Source organism: Lagopus leucura, unplaced genomic scaffold (assembly GCF_019238085.1).
Source record: "Lagopus leucura isolate 7727_CA_CO unplaced genomic scaffold, USGS_WTPT01 Super-Scaffold_100012, whole genome shotgun sequence".
NCBI classification, from domain to species: Eukaryota; Metazoa; Chordata; class Aves; order Galliformes; family Phasianidae; genus Lagopus; species Lagopus leucura.
In genome coordinates this window covers 21,295,421-21,316,688 of record NW_024962267.1, presented here as the reverse complement: position 1 = coordinate 21,316,688, position 21,268 = coordinate 21,295,421, and the positions used below count along the sequence as shown (strand labels likewise).

Here is a 21,268-nt window from a genome sequence, read left to right as displayed (position 1 = left end):
AAAGTATCAGGACTTTTTAATACTTGATTTCATGTCACATTTGCTGGCTCAAATACTTAACCTTTTCTGGAGGAAAAAAACAAATCTTTGAGCATGTTCTTATCAAATGCTGCCATGCCAAGCCAGCATAGACATTACTACAGTTGACAGACTTGTTTTAAAATGTATTTGTGGGTTTGCCTGATGTATTTCAGTTGGTTTGTGCTAATGATCTGCTAAAGGTGGCCCTTTAGTGAGTGCTGAGGGTAGTCATGTTAGCAAGTATAGAAACGTATAGCCTGTGATATAGCTTAAGATTAGCATACATCTACTGATAGCTGCCTGAATTGATTGGTTGCTTTCTTCACCTCCTAAGCAAATTTTTGTCAGCTGTGGATGCTTTTTTCTTTCTCTCGTAATAGAAATAACGTAGTTTTGAACAATACTTTAATGGGAATTTCTTGCTTCAGAAGTGGTTCGCTAGTGCTTTCACAAGCCCTAAAAGCTACAAGGTAACTATGGCTGCCACAAACTTTATCTCAGTCTGGGGCTTTATGTAGAAACTATTTTTTGAGTGTGCTTCGGTATGTTTTCTCTGTGAAGATTTGTGAGCTTCAGGGAGGCAGTGCCTTCTGCATAAAAAGCAGCTCTCCAGCGGTTGGTATAAGAATATACAACAGTATCAAATCAGTGTATTAGCAAACCTGATGGAGGATATCATTTGTGCGTGCTATCCTCTGTTCTGCAGTGGAGGTATCCCTAGTACTTTCAGGAGATCTTGAATGTAACATGAGGATTGCAAAGGCTTTTAGGAAGCTACATACTAAGCTGTCAGCGTTAGGAAAAAGACACGCTGTAACTTCATCAACAGTACTTTTAAAAAATTTGTATTAGCTTAAATTTAAAACAAAACTCTTATAGCATCTGTGAAAATAGCCTACTTTTTAAAACAAATGGAATTGCTTTCTATGTTACATAGAAAGCAGTCAGTAGAAATTACTTAGTGCTGATTTGAAATAAAGATAGGCTATGGGGTGCTTCTTTTAAATAGTGCTAATGTCTTTTTTGCTTTATGTTCTGTTTGGCGAGAGTTTAATATATTTGAAGCAGTTGTACTTAATTAAGTATATGTGCCAGTGATCATCCATCTGTACTCATCATTGGTGAGGCTGCATCTCAAGTGCTGTGTTCGCTTTCAGGCCCCTCAGTACGAGAAAGATGTTGAGGCCCTGGAGCATGTCCAGAGAAGGGCAATGAAGCTTTGCAGATCTGGAGCACAAGTCTTACAGGGTGCAGCTGAGGGAATGAGATTATTTAGTCTGGAGAAGAGGAGGCTCAGGGGAAACCTTACTGTTCTCTACAACCTCCTCTACAAGGCGGCTGTGGCAAAGTGGAGATTGGCCTCTTCTCCCAGGTAACTAGTGATAGAAGTGGAGGGAATGGCCTCTAGTTGCACCAGGAGAGGTTCAGGTTGGTCGTTAGGGAAAAACTTTGAAAGAGTTGTCAGGCATTGGAACAGTCTGCCCAAGTGGTGGTGGAGTTGCTGTTTCTGGAGGTGTTCAAGAAATGTTTGTATGTTGTACTGAGGGATGTGATTTAGTGGAAAACATAGGTGATTGGTGGATGGTTGGTCTGGATGATCTTGGAGGTATTTTCCAACCTCGGTGATTTTATGATTTATGAGACCATGTATGATCAATGGAGTTTAGCATTAAAGTCAGTCGTCTTCTTTCACTTACGTGTTGTTTTGTCGTGGATCTTGCTGGCTCACGCTTAGCGTATTTCCAAAATAATCATGCTTTTCCTTATGTACCTGGAAAAAATGGACATGATGTGGTTTGTTTTGTTTATTTATCAGGGGAGTGCTGATCCCATCCAGGATACAGCAATCCATCCAGCAGCTGAAGTAAGTGTAAAAGAATATATATTTTGTAAAAGGTGCTAATATCTATGTGAATGAAGGATGTAACTTAATAAAATGCTGCATATAGATAGATTAGTTATTGTGCGTTGCTATAAAATGTTAAGTGATGTGATATCTCTATTTTGCAGTCTAAAACTGGTGCTTATATACATGTGTGTGTGTAAATATATATATGTGTATATATAGCTGCAAAATTGATTGGTAAGAGAAGCATTTGGACTAAAATCATAGAGCTTGTCTGGAGAACTTTGAAAGATTTACTTAATTGAAAAGTAAGCTTGTTTCTTGTATTGGTTCATATATTAAGAACAAAACATAATTAAAATATAATGTACTGTCTTTACCAATAGAATTGTAATGATAGTGCTCCTAAGAAGCTGCACTGTTAATTTGAGCAATTTATTCTTTGCATTTAGTTCTGGTTTTGCTGTTAAACACCACAGAAACTCAACGTATATTGAATATTAATTTGCAATTGCTGGTTGCACTTGAGTTTAATTTTAAATCAAGAACTCTGTTCCTGTTTGTTTTCCTGTTCCCTTTCTAGTCCACCCTATGAGTGAACTAGAGAACAGTCATCACAGAGAGAAATAAAAACCTTGTTTAATTTTGGCAGCGTGCCCTCAACTTGTAAATTTGAATGTATTTCATATCCCCAAGTGTGTCAGCATGGCTCTTCACAACCATTTGGTGCTGTAGAGTCACAAATCTCCCTAGTTTACATCTGCTGCTTGAAGTATCATGTGAAAATTACCCATGAGGAAAAGTATCTGAATTTTAGAAAGAATTAAGAATTTTCATTTAACAGGAACTTTATTTATAGAGTTTAAATGTTGACTCTTTTTTTTTTTTTTTTTTTAAATAAATCTGCTCGAATTTTAATCTTTCATCTCAAATTATATTCAGAATTGCCATAAAATGGAAATGATGCTTTGTATTGGTGACTAAAATCATTTTTCTTTCTTTTTATGAAGGAAGTTGCAGTATGTTCTGTGGCAGAATGTGATGAGCTTGATGATAAGATGTGTCAAACTAGAATAGCTGAGTTAGAGAAAAGATTTCTGGAGAAACAGCAAGCAGTTGAAAGACTGACTGTGCAGATGGATGAACTACAGGAACAACTTAGCCAGCATAGAGTCTCTATGCAGCTTCAGGTGTGTTTCATAATAACGGGAATAATACCACTTTAAATCTAAAAATGTAGGAGGCAAAACCCAAGGTAATTATTGCTTGTATTGAAAGGCATTTCACCTTGTTAACATATGCTACCAAAAGCAATACTTATGTCTTCCTTTTACCTGTTTGTGCAGCCATTGTTCAGGCCTTCATGTTGCTTGAAGTGTTCATAAGTGCTTGAAATGTTCGTAAAGTCAATGAAGTAGTTTTATTTTGAGAGATTTTTATTGAAGTGCTTAGGTAAATTCCTGAACATTCTCATGGTATCGCAGGCTTCCTTCCTCACCACTCCAAAATGATAAAATCATTTACGCTTGGGGTTTTTTTGTGCCTTTTAGGGGTATTTTTTTGGTATGGACAAATGACTAAGTAGGATAAGGTGAACTTTATTAAACTTACGTATGCCTTTCCCTCTAAAAAAAAAAAAATATTTGAAAAGATATTTTAAAATTTCTTTCTCTAGCATTTCTGTGTAAAGGTAAATGATAGAGTGCATCCAAAGAATATTTGCTTCCTACTTTGCATGTTCTTTGTTTCAAAGTCCTAATAGAAGAAAAAGATGTTTCCTGATGGTGAGAAATACATTGAAAAGGATGTGATTACTGTAAAATATGATGTAGCACATCTCATTAGCTTTCTTTCACAGGACTGGAGAGATGACATAGGGAAGACTTCAGAGCGTACTAAATAAGTAACTTTGCCTATGGAAAAAATTAATTGCTTTTACACGAATAAGAGCTTTAACATTTTAAATAGTTTTTTTATTATTAGTATCTTATCCTTTGCTTAAAAAAATGCAGAACAGATCTAATTGCCTTCATCTCTTTGCAATTAGCTTTCATCATTCCTCCTATTGTTTTTTAACAGAAATATTTCTGGTCTATTCACGTGAGCTTATTAAGTCTTCCATGTAACCATGTTGGTTAGCACAAAGACATGATTGTCTTTGTGTTAAGCAAACTTAAGGGTTCCTAGTATAAGAATGTCTTCATTTCAGAAGTATTTCTTGTGCATTATGTAGGAAGCAACTGTTCAAGAGCAGAATGAAGTCATAAGGAAACTAACAAGCTGCCTTCAACAAACAAGAAAGGATTGGGATGACTTGCAGGAAGAGGCTTCACACGTAGCTGATCAGATCCATGGCTTACAACTTCAGTTACATCAGGTGTGCTCCTTCCCTAATTTTAACTGTGTTACAAAGAGGGAATAAAAAGAAATGTGTTTGCAATATTAACATTAAAAAAAACAAACAAAAAAACAAACAAAAAAAACCCACCACATCTCAGGCTTATCACATACCTCTTTGTACAGTTTGCAGTGCAGAGGTGAAAATGATTTCAGGGCAAGGCCTGAAATGCAATGCTTTGATAGAGCAAATTCTCAGCTACAAGACACTGTTTTTCAGTCACCGTTATTTATTCATTTTTGTCAGCCATGAACAAGAGTCTTTGTGCCATGTTGTAAAAAATCAGTAGGATACCACTGCCATTTCAACATCTGCCTGTGATAGTGTGGGCCAACATAATTAAATAGGAGGCATTACTTTTGGAGTAGTCAGCATAAAATTTATAAGATAGTTAATGTATATAACTAACAAAACTTTTAAAAAAATTATTATTAAAACATAAAGGAGAGCAACAAAAACATTAAACTAGTGGGATATTTGACCTTGTTTTTGTGAAACTAATTTATCAGCCTGGTTTGATGGAAATGATTGTAATTCTTAGTGAGGTCTCAAGGTGCTCATCAGAGATTTTTGATGAAATTTTATTATTCCTGTACTTCATCCTTGAAAATGTTTTTTCACAAATGTAAGTACTGCTGAAAAGCAATACGTACACAAATAAGGTGTGACTGTGAAGCAGGGCATCTCTTTCTCTGGGAAGACAGATGTTATAGAAGTCTGGTAAGGAGGCATGATCAGACAAATGTATTTGTATTGACTGAAAGTGGAATGGAAAATATACTGGAAATTGATCATTTTTAGAAATCTTGAAGCTCATTCTCAAATTTCTTTATCAAAATGGGAAGCATGGGTGCATATTTTTTCTCTGTTCGTAGGGCTGTATGTATCTGATGGATGAAAATGCATAGTTATTTGCCATAACTTGAGTTAGTACCAGTGCCAATCGCACACTGGTGTTTGGTTATTGCTGAGTAATGAGTGTGTGCCTGGGACCTGGCCAGGCTGCTCTGTGGGGAAGACTCACTGCTGTGAAGCTGTGGGGTTAGCTGCAGAATGGGCTGACCACGCTTGGTCTGTAGGCTGAGTTGGACATACCTGTTCTAGTAGTTTTCTGTCCTTTTTGCCTTGTGGTACCCAAAACTGCACACAGTGTTCAAGGTGAGGCTGCACCAGTGCAGTGTAGAGCGCAACAATCACTTTGCTTGACTGGCTACCGATGTGGCTGATGCACCTGGAATACGGTTGGCCTTCTGGTCTGACTTGGCACACTGTTGATTCACGTTTGACTGTGACTCTGAGGGCTTTTCAGTGTAGTGTGCTCCAGCATCTAATCCTCCCAATATGTATGGAAAACCAGACTTGCTACTTCTTTTCCTGCAGAATCCAGTTACACTTGCTCTTGTTAAACTTCGCATTGTTGGTTATTGCCCAGCTCTTGAATATGTCTAGATTTCTCTGTGAGGCCTCTCCAGCGATGGAGTCACCGGCTCCTTCCAATTTAATATCATCAACAAACTTGCTCAGAACCTACATCCAAGTTATCTATGAAAGCGTTGAAGAAAACTGGTCCTACAGCGGAGCCTTAGGGAACCCTGCTAGTTGCTGTCCACCAGCCTGATGTAACTCTATTTTAGTATAACTCTTTGGGCCCAATCCATTACCCAATTGCTCACTCATCACATGATATTTTTGTCTAGCTGTATGCTGGGAATTTTGTCCAGAAGGATACTGGGAGAAAACTTATTAAAAGCTATACTGAAATCCAAAAAAATAATGTCAACTGGCTTCCCTTGGTCACACTAGATGGGTGTCCTTGTCATAAAAGGAAATAAATTTAGTGCAATAGGACCTTCTTTTCATGAGCTGATGTTGGCTGTTATCAATGACCTCATTGCCTGTCAGGTGTTTTTTCCAGTATCTCTCAGCATAATTTTTTCAAGCACTGAAGTGAGACTGTCAGGTCTAAGTTTACCAGGGTCGTCTTTCTTGCCCTTGAAAATTGAAATAACGTTAGTTTTCAGTCAACTGGGACCTCTCTAGATTCCTAAGACTGTTGAAAAATAGTTAAGCAAGGACTTACGATGACATTGTCCAGCTCTCTGAGAAGCTGGGAGGAATCCCTTTGGGCCCCATGGACTTGTATGCATCTATGTGGAACAGAAAATCCCACGTGGTTGGCTGGGAGTTGATCACTACTGCAGCCCCAGTCCTCCACCTCTGCCCCTAGGGTGCTAAAGCTGATGATTGATCTTGAAGAAAGAGGCAAAGAAGACATTAAACATTTCTGCTTTGTCTATGTTTATAAGGTTACCATTCTCATCAAGTAACAACCAATCTCTGGTCCTTGTCTTGTTAATGTATTTGAAAAAGCCTTTTTTATTGTCCTCCCTAGTACTGGACAGCTTCAACTTTAACTGAGCTTTGACCAGTTTGGTGATAGGTGAAGGTACTAATGCTGGCTTGAGCGTATTGATGTTTTCTTGGCTTCAGCAAAGTTTTTAGAAAAATGCATTTATTTATTTATTTGTTTGCCATTTAGTGGGAGCAAAAAAAGTCTTTCCTATTCACTGTGAAATCCTTTGTAGAAAAGATTGTGTTTGTTGATTTCTTACTAAAATGTCCAGTCCACTGGAAGTCCTGCCTCATTTTGGGGGCTTTGTAGAAGTGAATTAATTAATGTTATACTTTGCTGTGAGTAATAGTATTTCAAACATGTTATCTGTTGTGTGACTTTTTAGGATTTTACTTATCTACTGAGAATGGAAGATGATACATAGAATAAATCTGTATTCAACAAATACAATACATCTTATGCGTACAGTGGGATTAGTTTAGGAGCTATTCTTATATAAACTTTCTTCTGACTGGGAGTAAACTTATGTGTTCAGGTTAATGTGATGCTGAAGAATAAAGGCTCTGGGAAGAAAGAGGTATTAGAAGCCCAGCAGCAAATGTCCTTGTTTCAGAACAGTCTCCAAGAACAAAATGCACGTTTGGAGATGCTGCATCAAAGAGCACAAGACCTGGAGGTACAGCTTGAATCTTCTCAAAAGGTAAAATTGTATAAAGTACCTTTACTGTTATGAGTTGTAGTTAGTAGTAGTTATGGTTCTTTTTGGAGGAAGAGCCTGCACTGAACATATAATTTGTGCATAAGGTCAATGTTACTCTGTACTTAAGGGAAAATGTTAATTGTGAAGAGACATGAAAAACATGAGACTTAAGGAACTTAAAGCATGTCAATATTTCAGTGGTAAATTTCATATGTAATATTTTATTTTTAAGAATACCAAAGATAAGGAATATCCGCTTGCCCTAATGGAAGAGGGTACGAAAGATACAATGCAACAGCTATATGAAAGCATAGGAGAAAAAGATGACTGTATTAAAAGTCTCCAGGATCTACTGGCATCAGAAAGATTCAATTTGTCTATACTACAACATACTCTTTCTCTCCGGGACTCAGAAATAACAGAATTAAAAAACAAAATAACCTTAATCAAAATGAAAGAACAGCAACATATTGAAGAACTGAAAATGAATCATGAAAAGGATGTTTGCAGACAATTGGAGCACTTGAAGGCTAACCTGGAGAAATGTCACAGAAAAGAAATTGCAGAAGCCAAGCAGATATATGAAGAAGAAATGATTTTAAAACATAAAAGTGAACTTGAACAGTTAAGGAAAGAACTTTCTGCTCTGAATTCTGAAGAACACATTCAGAATTTAAATAGAATAATAACTAACTTAAATAATAGTCTTTATGAATCTGAAATTAGTAAAGAAAATTTGAGAAAGGAACTTGAAAACCAGCAGGAAAACTTCCAGAGAGAAAAAACTGAGGTTGAGATTCAATACAAAGTTTTAATTAGCGATCTTAAGTCTCAACTTTCAAAGGCAGAAGAGCAGGTCAAGGAAGCCCAGCAATATGAGCAGGAAAAACAGCACTTGAATGAAGGGATTCAGAAACTGTATTATTTCATCTGTGAATTAAATAAAAAGCAACTTTTTGAGGCTGCAGAAAGTAAAGATGCAAAGCAAAAGCATGATGAAGAGACTGTCTCCAATAAAAACCTAGGGGAAACACAAACTGTACCAGATATACTGGAGTTGCAGACAGTGAAGCTTGAGGAGATGTTGAATGAACCACGCCGATTTAGAGAAGAGCTAGATCCTGACAAACTAGATTTCCAGTGTCAACCAACAGTAGATTCATTAAGGGATGAATCGGAAGAAATTGTGTGCTCAAAGATCAGAGAGCATAATAAAAGTAGTGGAGATCACTTGTCTGAAGAACCGTTGCCAGAACTAGGATTTTTCACTGCTGATGAAGAGATACTATCAAAATATCTTGTCTTCACAGAGAGACCAGAGCAGTCATACGTGTCAGGCTGTTCTGAAGGTTATACCACTGAAGAAGATAAATGCAGTAGGATTGGGTTAAACAGTAGTGTGCTTTCAGATCCCAGCACAGATTTTAAACCTCCTCAACTAAACTTTGACCTTGATGAAAAATCATGCATTGGCAGTTTGACTAAAGAGGCATTTGAAGAGACCAAGGTGGAAGCAGAGGCCTTCATTTCACTTTTGTCAGATGGCTCCCAACTGCAATGCAAAATAAGTGACAATGGTGATGTAAAGGATGATGAGAGAGCTTGTGTAGTAGAGAGATGTGTGAAGCTAACTGAGCAGCTCTGCAAAAAAGAGTCAGCCTTGAAGAAATCTCATCAGGAGACCCAAGAAGCTGTTGAAAAATGGAAGAAAACGATAGCTGAGCTCTGTGAAATTAATGTGGAACTGAATAAGGAACGTGAAGCACGGCTATGTTGTGAAGAACAACTTCTTCAGAAAACAGAGAGGGAGAAAGAACTTGAAAACAAAATAAACCTCCTAGTAAAGCAACAGAATGAGGATGGAAGCCAATCTTACTGTGTTACAGAACATTTAGCAGAAGTGTCTAAATCCTCTACCTGGCAACAAATGGTAAAAGACCTCCAGGAGGAAAAAGAAATGTTGATGGTGCAGCTGCGAACTCAGGAGCAGTTAGTGAAGGAAGTTCAAGAGCAGAAAATAGCTTCTGATTCTGTAACGAGTGAAGTACAGACTCTTTTTGGACGTCAGTTGGCTGCTTTGCAAAGTCAGAGGGATCGAATGCAGAACCAGCTTGATGCTCAGAAGGCTAAAAACCAAAGAGTAACGGAGCTACTTGGTCAGAAAACCATACTGGAAGAGACAATGCTAAAAGAACAGGAGTTGCTCAAAGCAGAAATCAATAACAAAGAGCAAGACTTAGCACTCTTGGTGAAGGAGAAAACAGCATTAGGAGAGAGATTATCAATCATGGAGAAGGATCTAATAAAAGCAGAGAAAGCATTAGCAACAAATGCTAGCATCATAGCAGATCTTGAGAAAAACATACAGGAAGTTAATACTGAAGTGCAAAACATCAAAGAAGCACAGGAGTGTGAAAGACTAAGATATGAGGATAGGTTGAACTTCAACAACATGGAAATTAGTAAACTTCATGCTGAAATAAAGGCAAAAAGTACTGAATACAGTGAGAAAGAAAGCCAACTGATTGAAGAAATAGCTCATTTGAAGAAGGTTCATTTGGAGCTTGAAAATTACTTGCGGGAATCCTTTCAGTCTGTACAAGATGCAAAGAAGGCACAGTCTGAGATGATGAATTATTATAAGGAGGAAATTGTTAAAATGGAGACTCAGCACCTTGCAGAATTAACTAAGCTGAGTTTGACACACAAGAAGGAGGTAGGCAACACCAGTAGTGGCAGGTTTTGGATTTTTGAATACTTAAAAGTAGTCATTGCAAATGTTTGTATCCCTGTTTTCAGATAGAAGAATTAAATGCTGAAATAAAAGATAAAGTTGAAAAGCAAAAGAAGTTGGAGGAAGAAAGAGTAGAACAGCTTGCTTTAGTGAAAAAGGTAAATAGTGCAATCAAGTTTACTTCAGAAAAATAAACTTATTCTGCATTGTTTGTCACCTAAGCAAGATAAATGTTCTGGAGATGGAAAAAGCTATCAATTGTTTTCTTCTATTTTGTCTTTAATTTGGGACTGGGGGAAAGGAGAATTTTCAATCAGTAACTTTATAGTGGGGGCTAACCAGCACTGTTATGAAGAAAGCCCTTTATCTGAGCATTCTGTGCAGGTACATGAACGAGAACATGACCGTGAAATTTCTGAACTTATTACTAAACATAAAGAGGAAATTGAAGAGCTCCGTGCTGAACTTAATAAAGAAAAGCTACAGCTGTTGGATGAACTTCAGCAGCAAATGGCAGCCACGCACAAAGCAGAGATTGAGCGTGCCCAGCTCCAGTCACAGGTAAAATAAATAAATACAGCAATTACTGTATTCATTGTGAACAGAAGGGTCTGCAATTTTTGTCCATGCTAGGCATGCTATTTCATATAATGTTTAATTGAGTGACAGATATTTCCTTGGTGGGTGATAATAGGTTTTTTCTGCAGGAGCTCTTCAGAGTCATTCTCTGTGGCTGTATTTTAACATTAATTTCAAAGGAAACTGAATTTGATTTTTATTTTCTTTATAAGTTTAATAAGTAAATGTATACATTTTAAAACCCCATCATTTTAGTTATCCTGCTAATTACATTTGTTGAATAATTGCTTTTGTGCAAAATTGAAGCTTGCAAACCTGACTTCCTTCTAAGTATTTACTGTTTAGTTTTTTTTTATTTTTTTTAACACTTCTTCTAAATGTAAAGTGGAAAGGCTAGGTCTAGTTGTCTAAATTTGACTAGGTCTAATGTAAGATGCTGGTGTACTGTTTAGGTTATTTAGGAATTACAAATTTTCAGGCAGTATGTTTTGGCTGCCAGTTTTAGTTGATGGATATTCACTAATTTATGTTGAATTTAGTTTCCACATTTCTAATACCACTTTAGAACCTTGCTATGTACCGTGTTATAAACAGTAACAAGAGAATTTCTGTAATACTCAATGAAGGAATGGGATGTACATGTGCTCTGTTCCAAAGACTGTACGAGAATGGACATATGGAAGGTATTTTGTTAGAGTTGCAGTTAAGAGGCAGATAAGGAAAACTTACTTTGCACTGAAAGTTGTTGGTAAATCTCACTGTTGCAGCAGTCAGTTCTGTCTCTGCCATGACGAAACACTTTTCAGGTACAGAAAAGCAAAACTTAGAGGTGCTAACAGTTGAAAGCAATTCAAACTGAAACTGATAATGGGGGTGGTGGGAAAAAGTGAACACCTGCTGTTGGAGGAGACGCTAAAATGTTTTTTCTTCTCCATTACAGACGCTTCACAGCCTTGAATTGGAAGCATTACGCCTAAGTTTAAATAACTTGCACACCTCCCAGCTTGAGCTTACTCAGTCTAACTTGAGAAAAGAAAAGGAAATTGCACTTGTGGAGCTACGGGAGATGCTCAATGATAAGCGTGCTCAGGAGATAGCAATTCTACAAAGCCGCCATCAGCTGGAGGGGGAGAAAATTAAAGAACGTTGTTTGAAGGAAAAAGAAGACCTAACGTCAAAGTATCAGCAAGAATTAGGTATTAAATTTGGGAATAACTGGCGAGATATTGAAATTCAGTCAGTATTATTCTGCCTTCAGGGGTTTCCATCGTGATGTAGATTCGGCCTTATGATTGAAGGCTGTTATTGCCTAGAATAGGTATAGTGGGTAGACTTGCATGTGCAGGATTAAACTTTGAAGTGCAAAAATAAAGTTATCCAGACCTAATCTTAACTCTTCTTCAACTATGTGCATGTTCTGCAGTTGTGTCTGTAAAACAGCAGTATATTGAGCTAGTTGCTTTCAGGAAGCATTAGACAGGGCTGTCCCAAATAATTTACTTGGTGCAAAGAGTAGAGCTCTTATCCGTGTTTCTTAAGGGTTTTTATAGCCCTAAGTCAGCACTGACTACTGGTGTGTTTCTGACAAGATGTGTAAAAACTTACTGCCTTGCCCACTTGTTGGTTTCAAAAGTAAGAGAAAGGACTTGGAAAGGATCTGAAAGACTCAGTGTGAACTTGTACCAGACGTTCTGTGTGAGAACCAGGAGGAAAGCCACAGCTGTCAGTACTGAAGCCCTGCTGATGGCTCTTTGCCCATTTTGGGGGTATTTACCCCTTTTCAGATCAGAGAACCATTTCTAAACAATATGGCAGGGCTTAAGGAACTTCTGGAGAAAGGTGAGGTCTGCAGCAATTCACTGAAGAACTTGTAGGAAACTTTTCTTTAGTTCTCCTTTCCTGAGAGGAAGAAATATTTTTGGTGGCTTTTTGACCCAAGAACAGAAGAGCATAAGTAATATAAAGAACTGCTGGGTTAATGGGGTTTTGGAGTACAAGGGGGTCTGAGCAAAGTTCTCTGAATCAGTGCTGTTTATCTGCATTTTAGCACTGTAAGTTGAACATAACCACTTAGAAATGCTTGAATACAAGGACCTGAAGAGGATCTAAAATTAGATGATGCAGGAGAAATGTGAGCATTGTAGATGCTGTTATCTGGAAGGATAGAGGAAATTTTCAGGGAAGTGGTGATTGAACATGACCCTAACTCCTGTGAGAACTCATACTTTCTTACCTTGCAGATGAAATTTCATCTTACATCTGACCGTTGGCTGGGTAGCTGATAGTACCTCAGTCTCTGGAGTCTCATTTCCCACTTTGAATGAAATGAATTTCCAGAAAGTTTTCTGGTGTTCTCATGGCCCTGCAGAGGTGCTGAGTCAGAACTTATAAGGAAACAAGGAATGAACTGGGAAGCTGTCAGTGAAAATGAAGCACATAATAGTATCTGTCTTCTGCCCTGTTTCCCATGCATTTTTAGAAGACATTTGAAAAAAGTTTCCCACTTGCTGTTGTCTGCTGCTCTTTTACTGTGTCTCTGGCAACAGAGATGATTGTATCTCTTATGTGTTATGCAGTGAAATACTGCTGCCTAAAATGACAGTGATGGGCATTTGAATTTCCAAGTGTGGAAAAAGGAGGGTAGTTTATGTACTTCTTTAAAGTGTCATACTGTCTCTGTGGGCTTAGTTGGACATTCCTTTACTAATTAAGCTGTCCTTAGCCTCCAGGCTTTTCTTAGCAGTTACAACTGCTAGATAATTATCACTTTCTAAAATGAAAGGGAATTACTGGGGTATAACATAACAATAGGATTAGATAGGCATGCAGCAGCATAACGTGCAAGGGTCTACCTATTCAAGCTCCAAGTGTGATGTTGAAAATATTCATCTATATTTCTACTTGTCATTTAAACATAATATTGTATATACATTTATTAATAATAAGGATTTTTATTTCACAGTTGATCAAAGAAAGAAAATAGAACTGGAAATGGAAGAGAAACATATTCAGATGCTAGAGGTACAAATTTTGTTCTTCATAGAGGGAGGGAAAAAAAAAAAAGAACAATTTCCTTTAATAAACCAGAGCTGGAAGAAGTCCCATGTCTACTACGTGTTTGTTGTAGTGGACAAATAAATGGAATATAAAGGGGAAAAAAATCCCCAGACACCTGATATTTGCTAAATGTTTGCTTTAATAACGCACATATGTTTTTTTTGTCTTAGACTCTTAAAAGAGACTGGGAGTTGGAGTCTGAGATGCATTTAAAATACACGTGTGAGGAGCTGTCTAAAAAACATCATGCTGAAATAGCAGAGCTGCAGAATACTCTGGAAATGGAATTAGAAAAAGTCAAAGCAGAGCTGGGACTTCTTTCTCTTGAGAAGGAACAATCTGAAAGTAGGTGCTATGATCTGAAAAGCATGTTTCTTTATCCAGCAGTAGCAAAGCTATCCATATAAAAAAGCAAATACAAAACATATCCTTGTACAAGAATGAGGTTGATGGCATGAGACTGTTGAAAACAAGAACTAAGTGAGAAATGTTCCTAAAACTCACATAACTGCATTGAATTTTAACTTGCACTAGACAGGTGTTTTTCTTTGAAAGTATTAAAGGTGTTTTGCTGACAGATTAAAGCCAGCTTTAGGCTAATCAAGATTTCTGTTCATATTCATGGAAACTTCTTCAAACTAAAACATGCACCTTCAGATTCTTGTAACAAGAATCTTATACAAGTTACAACTTGATGGAATGACATCTTGTTTAAGTACTGTTCTGTAAGTGACTTTTAAGACTAGCATAATTGGAGTTTTTATTATCTTTAAAAGTAATTTAATGATGAATACCTAACCAGATACATCCTCTGCTGACGTGCAGATAGAAGATAGAACTGTGAAGAGCTTGGATAGGGATTGAAAATTTGATGCATTTACTGGAATTGTGATTTACTTGCACTTATTGCCAGTAACTGCATGAGAAGGATCCACAAGATACGTATGCTGTGAGGAGAGAGATCTCGTCAAGTAGTTGAGCCTCCAAGACTCTATGTCAGCGAGAGATGTGGGAAACATTTTCCTCAAACGAATGAGGATACTGTGCTTCTGCTGCTGAATTCTGATGCCACCTGGCAAGCAGCAGGACCAAGTTTGAGAAGTGAAGGGTGGCCTTCTTATGTGCCATAGGCCTGGTGCTTTCACTGTGTTTGGATGGCCTTTGGCTGCTATGAGGACATATTTCTACAAATGGCTTGTTCTCCCCTGCCTGCACTGGCTTTACCAGGTTTCCATGAACCCGTGCCTGTAAAGTTTGTTCTGTGAGGGTAGTGTGAATCTCTTGCAGAACACCATGGCTGAAAAACAATCAGTTTACTGCAGGTGTTTTCTGACAGACCAAGATTTGTTGACTGAATGAAGTAATTGCAAGTTTAGGGTTTAGAGGCAAGTTTACAGGGTTCAGAGAGTGCTCAGCACTGAGGCATGGCACAAGCCTCTCCAGTCCTTCCAAGTCATCTCTTTCATTTCTCGCTACTGTCTGTAGTTGTAGGAGAAATTCTGTGTTTGTAGGCTATGCAGAAATGTTTGATTCCCTTAAGAAAATGTGCTTCTAGTTCAGAATACTTCTTGTATATGCAGAGAGCAGGTATTCAGCTCTCTGGCATTACTGTTTGGTTACTTCTTGGCTAAGAGTGTGTTATATAGACGTATGGGAACTGCTGAGTCACGGCCTGAACCTCTGATTGATCACCTGAGGCGAGCACTGGTGAAGGCAATTCACCTTGCTGCTGGGGGGGGTGGAGCCTGGCTCCTCTGGGAGCTCTCTCCTAGACCCATTGAAGAGCTGACTGCCAGTGGGGAAGGATCTCTTCTGGAGATCCCTCCTCTGGAGTTTTGCAGCCTGGGACGTGGGTAAGCGTTCTATCTATTCTCTTTTTGTTATTATAATCTGCTTTGCCAAGCTCTCTTGTTTATTTCATAATTATAACATCTTTATATTCATTGACTATACATTAGAGAACTGGGTAGCACTGTGTAGAAACTTTAGATGTTGAAATCCCTTATTTTTCGAGATATTTGTAGTGATCTGAAAGTAGTGAGACCTCTATGAAAAGGCTTTTATTGTTGTGAATCCTACAGGAAATGTTGTAAGCCAGCATAGTGGTCTGAATACGTGCTATTCCTATGTTAGTCACACAGGTACAGGTTGTTACTTGTTAGCCAGGATGATGATGTAACAGAACTCATTTTGAATTTTAGAGAAATGTGTAGATTTGGAGAAGCAGCACCAGTTAGCAATCACAGCGTTAACTAAACAACTGGAGGCTGAACATAACCAACTCCTGGAAGATATGAAGACAGAAAGCCAAGAAAAAGAACAGAATCTACAGAAGGAGGTAAAGATGATTTTTTGCATTGACTAATTGATTACTATGTGTGCAGATCATATACTTGTGTTATTATTTGGGTAACTGTGTTTAGGGGTTTAAATAAAAAAAAAAAAAACTAAAGCACACTCATAAAGTAGGTGCATACTCTGGGACCTTCTATAGCAATTAATAATCATTTGAATGCAACTGCTGTTCCGCAGTTTGGTGCCATTCCTTCCTCTGTATTAAGGACTGACACTTCAATATAGGTGATGTTCTTGATTTTTCTGAGTTTTGTGTTTCTTGCTACTTGATTCTTGCTAGCAGTGTTAACTGTGGCATCAGAAGGGAGCAAATCCCTTTTTAAAGTACATCTAATAGTTAAGCACTACTCAGTATCTCAGGTATCCTGGGTCAGGATATGAATGTTTTGATATCACTGATGTTTCCACCTTGTTCTGATATAACTGTATATGTTGCATGTAAAGTAAGGAATCAGAAAAAAAAAAAAAAAGCTTTTAATGAAATATTGTTATTAAATTCCATAGCTGGAAAAAGTTCAGATCATGCATGAAGAATTCAAGACTCGATCACAAGAAGAAGTCAGGCAGCTTTGGTCTCAACTTGGCAGTACCCGAGCAAATCGGCAGGAGTTAAGTGGTATGCTCAAAACTTATGCATTTTATTTTGTTTCATCTTGGTCGTGTGGTTGGTGTGAAAGGAGTTTAATTGTGTACCAGAAATGCACTGCTAGGTCACTGATACGTGAAGTACATCACACCCTAGTTGATTGGGTGTGTGATGAGTTTGTGAAGTGAAAGGTGAGTCAGTGTTTGATGTCTAGTTGGATGTCAAAAAATGTGGTGTGGCTCACTTGTTTTCCATTCCTTTCTCTGCTCCAGCCTGCATAGTGTAAATATCTGTAGTGAAAGCCAAACGACTTAATTGCCACTTCAAATAAATGTCGTGTAGTTAAAGATGGAGAAAATCCTGGTCAGTGAACTAACATGCTACTTTTTGAATTCAGTACAGGATTATAACTTCAACTGAGAAAACTGTTGATTTTTAAGATCACCATGTCGAATCATAGAATTGTAGAATTGCTCAGGTTGGGAAAGACCATAAGGATCACTGGATTCAACCGCAACCTAACCATACTACCCTAACAACACTCTGATAAATCATAGAATCGTAGAGGTTGAAAGGGTCCTCCAGAGAGAGTCCAACCTCCCTGCCAAAGCAGGTTCCTTACACCGGGTCGCACAAGTAGGTGTCCAGGCGGGACTTGAATATCTCCAGAGAAGGAGACTCCACAGCCTCCCTGGGCAGCCTGTTCCAGCGCTCTGTCACCTCACCTAAAGGAGTTCTTGCGCACGTTTGTGCGGAACTTCCTATGCTGCAGTTTCTGGCCGTTTCCCCTTGTCCTGTCTCCACTCACCACTGCAGAAAAGAGTCTGGCCTGCCACTCTGCACCCCACACCTTAGATATTTATAGACCTGGATCAGGTCCCCTCTCAGTTGTCTTTTCTCAAGGCTAAGCAGACCCAATTCACTCAGCCTTTCTTCATAGGAAAGATGCTCCAGGCTCTCCTCAATCTTTTGTACTCTTTTCAAGAGATGTACTCTGCAGTACTCTTTTCAAGAGATGCTGATCTTGTTTGTTCTGGGGAGTCCAGAACTGGACACAGTACTCCAAATGAGGCCTTACCAGGGCAGAGTAGAGGGGGAGGATCACCTCCCTCGACCTGCTGGCTACACGCTTTTTAATGCAGCTCAGAATGCTGTTGGCCTTTTTGGCAACAAGGCCACACTGCTGGCTCATGGCCAACCTGTCATCCACCAGGACACCCAGGTCCCTCTCTGCAGAGCTCCTCTCCAGCAGCTCATCCCCCAACCTGTACTGGTGCACGCAATTATTTCTCTCCAGATGCAAGACTCTACACCTGCTTTTGTTAAACCGCATCCGTTTTTTTTCTGCCCAGCTCTCCAGCCTGTCCAGGTCTCGCTTCAGGCTGTCAGCCAATCCTCCCAACTTCGTATCATCAGCAAACTTGCTGAGGGTGGCCACTATCCCCTCATCAAGGTCATTGATGAAGATGTTGAACAAGACTGTACCCAGCACAGACCCCTAGGGGACACCACTGGTTACAGGTCTCCAGCCAGACTCTGCACAGCCGATGATGACCCTCATGTCCCTGAGCACCACATCCAGATGTTTGTTAAACACATCCAGGAATGGTTCAAATACCTTCATGGGGAGCCTATTCCAGTGCTTAACCACCCCTTCTGTAAAGAAGTTCTTCCTGATATCCAACCTAAACGTCCCCTAGTGCAACTTGAGGCCATTTCCTCTTGTACTGTTACCAGTAAGAAGAGACCAACTCCACTCTCACTGCAGGCACCTTTCAGGTATTTGAAGAGTGCAGTAAGGTCTCCCCTCAGCCTCCTTTTCCCCAGACTAAATAGCCCCAGTTCCTTCAGTCTCTCCTCACAGGCCATATTCTCCAAGCCCTTCCCCAGCTTTGTTGCCCTTCTTTGGACCTGCTCCAGCACCTCCATGTCCTTTCTGTACTGAGGTGCCCAAAACTGAATACGGTACTTGAGGTGAGGCCTCATCAGTGCCGAGTGCAGGGTAGGATGACCCAGTCCTGCTCACCACACCATTACTGATCCAAGCCAGGATGCCATTGGCCTTCTTGGCCACCTGGGCACTCTGCTGGCTCACATTCAGCTGCCTGAATCAGGCAGCTTTCCAGCCACTCCTGCCCAAGCCTGTAGGGTTACCCAGGGTTGCTGTGACCAAAATTCAGGACCTGACACTTGGCCCTATTGAAACTCATACAGTTAACCTTGGCCCATCAATCCAGTCTATCCAGGTCCCTCTGTTAGTGCCTTTCTCTCTTCAGGCAGATCATCACTCCCTCCCAACTTGGTGTCGTCTGCAAACTTACTGATGGTGCACTCAATCCCCTTGTCAAGATCATTAATAAATATGCTAAATAGAAGTGGCTCCAGTACTGAGGCCTGGGGGACACCGCTCTTGACCGGGCACCAACTGGATTTAACTCCACTGACACAGCTCTTTGGGGCTGGCCATCCAGTGTTTCACCCAGTGGAGTGTGTGCCCATCCAAATGACTTCAAGAGGTTTGTTGTAGCTGTGAGGATTTTTTTCTTTTATTTGTTGATAGGCTACTTTATTTTAAAAGAAAAAGGCAGAAATATTTCAAAAGCATGTGATCCTGTTAAATCTCCTTTTTTTCCTTTTTGAAATGTGGTGTGAATTTTATGTATCTTAAGATTTCTGATGTAAATTATTACACTCACAAAGACAACTTTGCAGCGCAGAAGTTGGAATTGACATTTTTTGCTTGAAATGAAGTAGAATATATCTCACTTATATGCGTACAGCATATATATTATATATAATAAATACATAATAAATGAAAGTGTAATTTTTAAGAATTAAAATAGGCGGCGTGATTTTAACCTTGACTCTGTATGTAGCCTTTGGTAGATTGTAACATCAGATGGCATTCTTATACTGGGTTGGTCTAAACATATTATATTGCCATTTGTTTTAAGCATAATTTTCTGGGCTAACTGGAGTTGTAAGTACCTCATCACTGGAGGTGTTCAAGACCAGATCGGGTGGGGCCCTGGGCAGCATGATCTGGTTGCAGCACTGCTGGTTGGCAGCCCTGCCCATAGCAGGGGTTGGAGCTAGATGATCTTTGAGGTCCCTTCCAATCAAGTTGTTCTATGATTCTATGAAAATTTCAGAGTTTTTTAGCTATTGTAACTGTAAGCTTTTGAAGTATAATTGGATTTTGTGAAGGTTTTTTTTTTTTTTTTTTTTTTCTGTCATTTGTTCATACCACTCCATAGAATTTTCTTGAATTCTTGAATATCCCATCTCTGTAGTCCTAATCTTTATTAACTCTTCAAATGACATTCCATGTGACTAATCACTGACATTAGTGTTGCTTGTACCCTTTCTGTTTCTCCTTCATGTTACTTGAGATGGTGAGTCAGTCTGGTCAAGGATGGAAACTCGTGTTCCAGGTGAGGATCTTTCCTTGTTTGAGGGGTTCTTAATGGTGTTTGGTTTTTCACTGCTTCTCTCCACTGAAGTCATCGTGTGACAATGCATTTGAACTAGTTTGAGGACTTACTGTGGTGGATCCAAAGCATAGCAGCTGGACAATTGGATCACTGCTCAGATTTAAAAATGACCTTTCACCAAAGGTGAAAGTTATTAGATGTTTTCCTCTGTTAATTTCATACTGGTAGATGTTGCTGATTAGGCAAAACCTACCTATGTAGTATTGGGTTTCCCTTGCCTGTGCTGTTAGTGTTCTCACTAATCCTGGCTTGTCACTTGATTCCTCTGATCCTTGTACATAACAACTACTGCCTTAAGCAGATGTAAGCAGTGTAATTAATGCTCTTACTCCTTGTTTGTGTGTTTGCTGTGAAAAATTTCACTCCAAGTATGTGTTGCGTTTTTTCCTTTTTTTTCCTTCATGAAATGCAATTCTATCTTCAGTTGATCTGTGTAGATTCATGAAAACCTTAAGTCACCATCACCTACAAAGTTAAGCCATCTGGAGAGCTGTTTTTTCTTACACTTTTTGTCCGTTTCCTACCTTGGCTTCTGCCTATTGCTTGTGGAATAACATTTTACAACTATCTCAACAAGTAAGATATGGCTGATTTTCATTTGTAGTTGTACTCTCTTGAGTGTTCATGCTGTTTTTATTTCCATTCCAGAGCTGAAAGAGCAGCTCATGGCTCGTGCATCACAGGTGGAAGAAATGGAGCATTTAAAGCAAAAATTTGAAGAGCAGCGTCAGCGAACAAAAAGTGAGCATGAGGCTGAATTAGAACAACTGAGAATCTACTTTGAAAGAAAGTTAAGAGTCGCTGAGGAAAACTACAGAGAAGAATTGACTTTGCTGCATCAGAGACTGCAAGAACTGAAAGAATATTCAGTATCTGAGGTTGATGTGAGCCATAATCAAGTAGGGCATATCAGGTATCTCTTTTTTCTTTTCATCTTGTGTTCTAATGTGGAGTGTTTCCATTTGTTTGTCTAAAAGGTGATGTTAGCCTGTGAATATGTTGGGATGGGGCACTGGGGGATTTAGATTAGTCAGATACCTAGCAATGGAAGTAATGAATGTGGAGGATACTTTCTTATGTAGCTATTACAGCGGCTCTATGCCTGCTTTTCATACCATATGGTAAGTCAGTACATTTAACCTATT

The 21,268-nt window shown here is 39.0% G+C and overlaps 1 protein-coding gene across 4 annotated transcripts in view; it reads left to right on the top strand.

Annotated features, from left to right (window-relative positions):
* The window catches only part of PCNT (pericentrin), a 101,606-nt gene that overhangs the window by 12,164 nt on the left and 68,174 nt on the right, over window positions 1–21,268 (top strand). For 3 of the 4 annotated variants that reach the window (XM_042874336.1, XM_042874335.1, XM_042874334.1), the window contains exons 3-15: window positions 1,838–1,885; window positions 2,878–3,057; window positions 4,101–4,244; window positions 7,154–7,318; window positions 7,551–10,034; window positions 10,118–10,210; window positions 10,437–10,613; window positions 11,572–11,827; window positions 13,594–13,652; window positions 13,859–14,033; window positions 15,890–16,026; window positions 16,548–16,659; window positions 20,772–21,036. In XM_042874336.1, coding sequence (XP_042730270.1) covers window positions 1,838–1,885; window positions 2,878–3,057; window positions 4,101–4,244; window positions 7,154–7,318; window positions 7,551–10,034; window positions 10,118–10,210; window positions 10,437–10,613; window positions 11,572–11,827; window positions 13,594–13,652; window positions 13,859–14,033; window positions 15,890–16,026; window positions 16,548–16,659; window positions 20,772–21,036 — 4,295 coding nt within the window. The remainder of the gene's footprint in view (window positions 1–1,837; window positions 1,886–2,877; window positions 3,058–4,100; window positions 4,245–7,153; window positions 7,319–7,550; window positions 10,035–10,117; window positions 10,211–10,436; window positions 10,614–11,571; window positions 11,828–13,593; window positions 13,653–13,858; window positions 14,034–15,889; window positions 16,027–16,547; window positions 16,660–20,771; window positions 21,037–21,268) is intronic. The other variant, XM_042874337.1, reaches the window with a different exon arrangement.